This window comes from Trachymyrmex septentrionalis, unplaced genomic scaffold (genome assembly GCF_001594115.1).
Source record: "Trachymyrmex septentrionalis isolate Tsep2-gDNA-1 unplaced genomic scaffold, Tsep1.0 scaffold119, whole genome shotgun sequence".
Classification (NCBI taxonomy): domain Eukaryota; kingdom Metazoa; phylum Arthropoda; class Insecta; order Hymenoptera; family Formicidae; genus Trachymyrmex; species Trachymyrmex septentrionalis.
Genome location: NW_017304320.1, coordinates 1,036,735 through 1,045,830, shown reverse-complemented (window position 1 = coordinate 1,045,830; position 9,096 = coordinate 1,036,735). Strand labels below are relative to the sequence as shown.

Here is a 9,096-nt window from a genome sequence, read left to right as displayed (position 1 = left end):
TGAAAAAAATTCTTATATTTTAAAAAATTTGTGTCATGTTTTAAATTTATGAAAATTCCTGAAAAAATACTTTGACCTTTTATCAGATTTTATAAGTTTTAGAAATTATACATTGAGAAATCTTGGAATATATATATTTGAGAATTTATATACATATATAAAGAATTTTAGAAGAATCATACACTTCTAAAGTGTTCCACTTTGTACAAAAAAAAAATTGAGAAATATTCTAAGATTATAAAATGATACATAAATTGTTGAAAATTCTGCAATTTGTATAAAATTTTGAAAAGTTTAGTGACGAAAGTTTAGACGAATTCTGAGAAAAATTTTCACGATTTTCTTGATTATCAAGAACATGAAGCCCTGTTCTTTTTGACTGAACTTTTACATCAGTTCATTTTTCTTCCTTTTCTCTCAATATAGGAAGAAAGAAAAGGAAGAAAGATGAACTGGTGCAAAAGTATAACCAAAAAGAATAGGCCCTTGGTTAGATGGCGTGAAAGAATGCTGCATCTTTTCGGACTTCGCACGTGTAGAGAAATAAATTGAGCAAATAAACAGCAAAAAAAGAGTAGAAAAGGGTGAATCCTTATATGATAACTAGAAGAATGTAGAAAGACAGGTATTGGAAAAGGAAAGCGTTAAATAGAATTTTTGTTATGGAAAACAGAGATCGGGCGGGAAGAGAGGTTATGGCATCGAAAGAAGCAGGAAACAAGGGTGGCACACATAAGATAGGTCAATTGATGCAGAATAATAAACAAAAGAAATTAATTACGCAGGAAAGAGACAGTAATAAAAAAATAATAAGTAAAATGAGGGATAACGAGGCTAGCGATGAACTTGAAAAATTCAGAAAGGATTTAACCGAACAAGTTAACAAAGAAATGACAGTATTAAGAAAGGAACTGAGAGTATATAAAGAGTACGTAAGAATTAAAGACAGATTGTGGGAAGATAGGATAAGAGAGATGGAAGAGAAAGTAGAAGAATTAGAAGAAAAAGTAGAAGAACTAGAAAGATGGGAAGAAGAAAGGTTAGAAAGTTTGGAAAAAAGTATAGACACGTGTGTAATGAGTGAAGAAGAGAAAAATTCGAGTGTAAGTGATGAAAATATAGTGAGCGAATATAGTGAGAGCGGAAGTAATTATAGTAGGGAAGTGAATAATGATGCACAGTCGCAATATAATGAGAATAGATTGAGTAATTGGGAAATAAACAAATTAAAAAAGTTGCTTGTAGACGTGGAGGAAAGTGAAACGAGAAAATGTAATATAGTGATAAAAGGGATATTATTTCCTAAAGATATAGAGAAAAATATAATTGACAGGGCTAAGTGGGTACAGGCATTTATAAAAGAAAACTTAGAAGTAGAATGTAAAGTGATAAGTAGTAGGAGTAGTGGACCAGTAATAATAGCAAGACTTGGGAGCGTAGAGCAAAAGAATGAAATAATGCAGAATAAATACAAGTTAAAAAGACATAACATTTTTATTGAACATGACATAAGTTGGGAGGAAAGGGAAATTCAGAGAAAGATCCTTAGGTGGGCAATAGAACAGAGAAATAAAGGGGAGGACGTAATAGTGGGAATAGGAAAATTAAAAGTTGGAGGAGTGTGGAAATTATGGGCAGAAATAGAGGAGGAGAATAAGAAAAACAATAAAGAGGAAGAAGTGGAAGTAAGTAAAGGAAAAGAACAAAATTTTTGCTAAGCCAAAAAGAGATTTATTGTATAAGGTTCCTGTACATTTATCATTACTACTTCAGTTTACAACGTCAGAAGCAAGAAAACGATAAAGTAATCTTATAAATTATATTTAAATACAGAAATATTTTTCAATAAGACAACTTTTGCAACAGATTTGCAAAATATATGGAAAATAATCTTATTTCAGAGAGAAATTAAACCTTATTTATCTCTATATTAATATATTTATAATTTTGTTTTTAGTTACGCTAATAATTTATTTGCAGATATATGGTTATTAATTAATTAATGAAGCAAAAGAAGAATTTCGATATATTCTATAAATCCATTGCAAATGTTATTTTGAAACATTTCTATATTAATATACTTTGCAAGAATTTATATTATGTATTTTCTCGCTTTGACATCACAATCAGAAGTAACAACGAACAGAGGAACCTTGATAAATATTTAATTTAATTTATTTCTCTGTGCTGTTTATTGCATGTATTCTGTTTGGTTTTGTTTATGTGTGATTTCTGTAAACTGATGACTTTGTAGACGGCAAAACTGGTGCTGGACGAACATTTCTTGGGCGATTCTGAGAACTTCACTAGTGGGATAGAATACTTCAATTACGAGGATGAGCCCACCTTTACCGTAACTACCACCCCCACTTCCAATTTTCCCCGCACGCCGTTGTCATCGTTGGACAATGTGAACGCTCCTGTTTCTCTAGGCCGAGAGTTAAGTGTGGAAAGCGCCGCGACCTCCTCGGAGAGCGAAGAAACTTACAAGCCTCGTCCGATCCCTGAGGAGTTAGGCTCGACTCAACAAGGTACTCAAATATGGTACCGGTATAAAGTAACATCGTTATATTAAACATTAAAATATAATCATGGATAATTTATCGCAATGAAAAAACTCTTTCGTTTATCCGTTATACGTTATTCTTAATTTTATGAAAATAAAATTGATCGAATTTGTTTTAGAACAAATTTGGCCATATAATGTAAATTTATTATAATAAATTAATAAATTTTAATTAACGTGATTGAAAAATAAAATTAAATAATAAAGGATTCTTATTAACAAACAATAATATCAAGAAAATAAAAGGGTATATAAGAGTCAAATTTAAACAATTGATATATATAATGTGAACCGTTTAATATATCTATACATTCTTAATTAATAAAGATATTTGATAATATTACATTACATGACATGTTTCGACATCATGATTATGCCATCAGATATTCAAAAACGCAGTAAAAAAAGTCAAATGAATTATAACTAGTCGCTAATACAATCCATAACGTATGTGAAACATGTCATATTACCAAATATCTTATAGTAATCAATTAAGAATGTATAGATTTTAAACGTTTCACATTATATATATCAATTGTTTAAATTTGACTCTTATATACCCTTCTATTTTCTTGACTATTTTTAATCAACACCTTCTAACTCTGTCCGTTTTATTTACTTATTTAGTTCCAGAAGCGAGAGAACTTACGTACGAGTTTCTGCTGCTATGCGCGGCGGGCCCGTACGCAAAGCGGCCCCCCGCCGATTGGGCGCGCATACAGAAGGAATGCCCCAATATAGTTCGTAAGGTACCGCTGTGCGACAGGAACGCCAATCATATACCGTGCAAAACCTTCCGCGTTACTCTTCCCTGCAACGCCGCAGTTTAATATTCTTGTATACAACACGCATCATAATAATTCACTACATATGCATTAACGTCTCACCGAGAGAAAAGTCTGCGTTCCCAAGGATGCGGTGTGTCACGAGTGTGATTATTGCGGTATTAACCGCATGCATTCAGACGGAAAAGGAATGAAGAATAAGATTTGGCTCCATTTAACAAATAATCGCAGTTAGGTCTCTACTTTTGCCTTTTTTAAAAAAAAGAAAAGCACTTTTTAGGAAGAAAGTAGGCAGAGACCGAACTGTATTTAATAATTAGTTAAAGCGAGATTTTAATGGAGATTATCATGGAATCTTAATATGATTTCGCGAATTAAAAGACTTTAGAAGTTCCTTCACAATATGTGTGATTAGATATTAAATCTTTTGCAATAATAGAAGAGATGACAATTTCTAAAAGTTAAGACCAAAGAGATTCTAAGCGAGTTTTATGATATGTGATACATACATATATACATATTTTTTTTACATTGTTTACGATTAGTTTCTCAAAAACTTTTTGCATGTTGTTCGCGCGATTAATTGACTGATTGAATTCGTAGAAATCATTAGGATCATCACAAAATGTAATTAAAAGACATTTTATGTTAATTACATGTTAATTAGCTCGAGAAGCTAATCAAGATTCGATTAGTTTGTTACGTGCAACAATGTGAAACAGTCAATGAGTATCCAGTATTTGACGTACAAAGTTTTATATATTCTTTGCATTAAAATTCGAAAGTCTACGTTCCTATATTTCGAATTTAGAGATATATACTACGATATATTTTTAAACTGTTTTTCCTATTATATATATTGTGTTAATTGTTCATATTGTGAAAAAATTTATTTTTTTATATTTTTGTTTCTCTCTCTCTCTCTCTCTCTGTTTCTTTCTTTCTTGTTCTAAGAACTTTGTTAAGAAGTCATTTGAACAAGAGATTGTTTTATTTGATCTTATATACAAAGAAGCTAATAAGACTAGACTAATAAGACTAGTGTTGTGTTAAACTCACATACACGCTGTATTAATAAATGAGTATTGCAAAATCCGCTGAGTCTTGCTCTCTGCGTGTTTCTTTGTAAACTGGATAAGTGCAGTTCATACGATGCTTTGTAAATTGGCATACTTGCTTAATATGAGAATGATCACTTCTCAGACGACATATATGTCTTAAAGAAGTCATAAAGATATCTTCATTCAGAATTCATTTCTATCGATGTAAATTAATTTTAATCTCGGTGTAACTTACTTTCCTTGTTCTAAGAATTAGAGATAAAGAGTAAATTAAACCGTAAAATAATCTATTGATAGAAATGGGCACATTTTGATTGAGTGGCGAAAAAGAAAGGCGCACAAACCAATTTACTAATATTCCAAAATACAATATTTTTATTACATACGTGTCAATCACCAGATTAGAAAGGCATCGTATAAACTACACTTGCAAATGTGTGTAGACTTATGATTATCGCCTGCATGTGCCCACAATTTAACACTTGGCTTTCCAACCGAATCGAAGCATGCTGCTTATAACAAGGTAAGGTAAAGGGATTAATGCTTTCTTATTTATATTGCGAGGCTCATCCGAGAACTAATCTCTCTTTCTTGACAGGCACCGATTCGCTGGTTCGAACCGGAGGCGTACAAAGCCAAGCTAGCAGCTGCTGGTCCCGTTGCAATATTGCCGATCGGCGAAGCGGAAACCGATCCCGAGTGAGGCCGGAGGTCAATTTATCGCCTTCCTCCCATTATCCTCTCCCAACCTGGTGATGATAAGGTTTCAGAGAACACGTGTGTTTGTATGTGTGTGTGTGTGTATGTGTGTGTATGTGTGCTGTAACATCTTGTCGATCATAAGAAATTTGAGAAAAGAAGATTAAGAAGACAAGAAAAAGAAAATACCTTCTTCAAGGGAAAAAGAAGTGAAGCGTACGTCGAAGAATTTTGTTGACAATATCTCGAGGAAAATAAAAGAAATGTCTTCGTCGAAGAGATATATCTAAATAAGAATTGTCGGACGTGCGCTTTATGCAATCGATACGCTAGTCATTAGAGTGAAAAATGTTTTATTTATTCATAAAAATTATCGTATACGCACAATCATTTTGCGATCAATTGTCTTTTCGATCGATTACACGTCGTTATATGCGAACCGCGTCGATACTGTACGGCACGCACACGATTTGTATAACATTCTGTCGCGAGACAATGTCGACAAGCGCAAGAATGTTACATTAGTTATTAATGATAAAAAAAAGAGATAAGATCAATTTGTTGAAACTACACATTGAAAGACAACTGTTAATTTTCGTACGCGTTTAGTAGATAGAATTATAGTAGCGTTAGAGACTGAGGAATTAGAATCGTGCATTCGAGAGAGGAGAGCATCTTTTATAAGAGATTTCTATTATTTATAATGATTTTGCTATTCGCCTAATCGAAAAGACGCGTTTCTCGACAAAAAGGATTAATCGTGAAAGACTAATATTTTACTTTAGAAGAGTACACGGTAGAGATCACGTTACAAGAACAAATCCTGCGCTTTTTGTAAGTAGCGATTCGGAGGGCGGTCTCCCAAATCCAGAGATTTCAATCTCGCCGTGTAATAAGCAGTGTTACGCGGCAAGAAATGGAATCGTGATGTAGCATAGTCTAGTCTACCTATTTCAACGTAGGAATTACCATTCTTTTGGTATTTACTCTGCTGTGACGCAATAACCAAAAAATGTAAAGAACGAAGGAAAGGGAATTAAATTTTTTCGAGAGTTTATATTTTATATACACTAAACGAAAACGTTCGTGTACTATGTGCAGTACATATATATATCGTGAGGAGATTATAGTCGATTCTCTTGCGTGACTATTTTACTGTACAATTAGCATGAGAGTGTTTCATTCTGATAAAACGTGAGATAATCAATCGCAAAATTGTATAAGCGAGATTGTTGCCAAAGAATTTCTTGCATGCGGAATTTTATCTTCTATTTTAACAGATTTAAGATTTTCACTTCCTTGTAACGTCAAAAATCGCAGAAATCCTTTTCTCACGGTGACTGAAGCACATTCAGATATTGAAAAATTCGATACGCTCGCCTTATGTTTATCAGACGAAAGATCCAAAAATATAGCCAATTCTCTCCCTACGATATTGTTAATATCTAATAAATTTTCGGCTACTCACGTGACTTTTTTCGCGCGTCATGGAACTTTACTGCACACTGTCCAGGACACTTACGTTCGTTTTTAAGTTTTTACACAATTTAATATTTATTACGAATTTACACTCTATTACTTTGAGAGATTAGACATTGCGTATATATAAACAATTATATATAGATAAATGTATTTATATATTAATAATTACGTTTAAATACAATTTATAATTGATATATAAATTATAAATTTCTTTTAATATGTAATTATTTATATATAATTCATTTTTTATATATAATTGTATATATATAATTTATTTTTATCGTCTCTAACTAACTGCGCAGTAATATATAATAGTACTATAATATATTATTGTACTTTGTCGTTTATAATAATAAATCAGTAAAGTCAGAAACACGCATCACGTTAGTAACTGTCTTTTCTTTGCCCTCTCGGATATAATGGAAAAGGAATATCCTGTGCACGAAAACTGGATACATAATAATGAAGTCGACTGCGTCGATCTGGCACTAACTTTTTATTATTCCAATAATAATAATATATATATCGAAAAAAGTGAGATAATCACTGAAACATACATTATGTACCTTCCGCCGACCACGCGGGCTCAGAAAATTGTACTAGATATCAATTGCACTCCTACTCGAGTCTCTTGTAAAAGTTAAAAATCTTAGCAGTGCTCGCCGAAGGCCCGCGCTCGCCGATTGCATTTTCTTTTCTCTTTTTTTTTTTCTTCCCCTTTCTCGTTACACGATTCATTTACATTGCTATTATTCGTATTGCGAGTGATTGCGAGCGGCCTATCGTATCTTTTTTTTTTACTCGTGAAAACGTACACATTATCGTATTATCAATACTTCGTAGACCAGTTTAAAATCAATCTCGGCTACGATCTATATAACTAGAACGTGTATACAACTGATTCTTCCCTTCGCAATTATCAGTATAATGTTGTCCTGCTGTCGCTAGTTATCCAGTGTATTGCGTGTGTATGAGTGAACAATGATACGCCTATTATATAATAAATAACAATTCTCGTTTAACTCGATAACTGATAACGCTACTTCTACAAAAATCAACGCGACGTGTGCAAACATAACGGGAGGATCAAAACGAGAGATTTCTCCTGTATTTTTTTTTATGTACTATGAGATTTATTCACGAAAAAATGATGTATTAACAGCATTCGATTTAATTGGAAATAATCTTTCCCTGGTAAAAATGCTTCACATAATTCTTCAAAATTTCTATATAAATTTTCGAATTTTTCATAATTTCTATATAATTTTATAACTTCTTAAAAGTTCTTTATTTTCAGATTTTATACTAATCGGAATGCTCGAGTCTAAATATTTTATACAATTTTTTTATATATGTGAATTTCTAAAATATCCTAAAATTGCTCATTTCACAATTGCTAAGGGAAACTTAACAAAACTTTGAAGAAGCTTAAGGTTTTTTTTAGAAATCTTCACGAACTTAAGATGTGAAAAATTCTTAAAATGTTATGGGACATTACGAGACTTCTTTTTCATCAGAGCGTTGATTCAACAATAATATAATAAATTATTAGAGGGCTGTAGGAATTTTTCTCTTAAATTGCGAAAATTTCGCTCTAAGAAAAAATATATATGTTTAACACACATAATAAACATTAACTTCAAGACTTTACAACGGTCCTCTAAAGATTAATGATACAAATATTTATATTTCCATTAGAAACAAGAATACGATATGATCGGATTAACAAGATTAATTTCGATTAGACCCGGTTAGCAATAAATGTAGTGAGCCTCTTGCTCTGAGCTGTGACATTAATTCGCTTTAACAATAATTCGCTCTTAAACTTTCCAGCTACGATCTGGCCAGCTCGTTTAAAGTTTAGGGATTAAGACTTAAGGTCGTGCTTTTACATAAAAAAAAAGAGAAAAAAGAAAAAGGAACAAAAAAAAGAAAACCGTTTAGAGCTTGAAGTGAAAGGCGAAGGCTATCTATTATGGATCAGATCTCAAAGCTTTAGTTAATACATCTTTCTTTTCGTGTACGTACGAGGAAAAAAAATAAATGATGAACAGACCCGCCGATGTCGGGGACGTCTTTCTCTTTCGATGATAAGGCGTAAAAACCCGCGTCTCCGGAACGTAATCCGAAGCATCTCGTGTATCCTCTTACGTATAAATATATGCGTATATATCTACGTGTATCTTATAATTAACTAGTAATAATTATGCATATGATTCGCGCACGTAACATAAGTAACGCGTTGCATCCCGACCGATAGACAGCCGAGCACGACTCGCGTTTTTCCTTTTAACCGTCGAATGCTTAAATACGTATCCTTGGCCGATAGAGAACGGGCAGCGCCTCGTCATATGTACAAATTCAACAGAATAACGATTTTTTTTCCTGCGAAATAATCACGATGAATTGGTTCGTCTACACTCAGAGAAAAACGGTGGTAGCAATTATAAAGATGACAACTGTACAAGTTCTATATGTAGAATTTGTGTGTGTGTGTGTGTGT

At 32.6% G+C, this 9,096-nt stretch overlaps 1 protein-coding gene across 6 annotated transcripts in view; it reads left to right on the top strand.

Annotated features, from left to right (window-relative positions):
- LOC108754511 (eukaryotic translation initiation factor 4E-binding protein Mextli) overlaps window positions 1–5,886 on the top strand; it is a 15,074-nt gene extending 9,188 nt beyond the window's left edge. For 5 of the 6 annotated variants that reach the window (XM_018496895.1, XM_018496911.1, XM_018496869.1 and 2 more), the window contains 3 exons: window positions 2,255–2,531; window positions 3,194–3,315; window positions 5,011–5,886. In XM_018496895.1, the coding sequence (XP_018352397.1) occupies window positions 2,255–2,531; window positions 3,194–3,315; window positions 5,011–5,115 (504 nt within the window). In that variant the 3' untranslated portion in view covers window positions 5,116–5,886. Of the gene's footprint in view, window positions 1–2,254; window positions 2,532–3,193; window positions 4,169–5,010 lie in introns of those variants that run through there. The other variant, XM_018496904.1, reaches the window with a different exon arrangement.
- The last annotated feature ends 3,210 nt before the right edge of the window (window positions 5,887–9,096 follow it).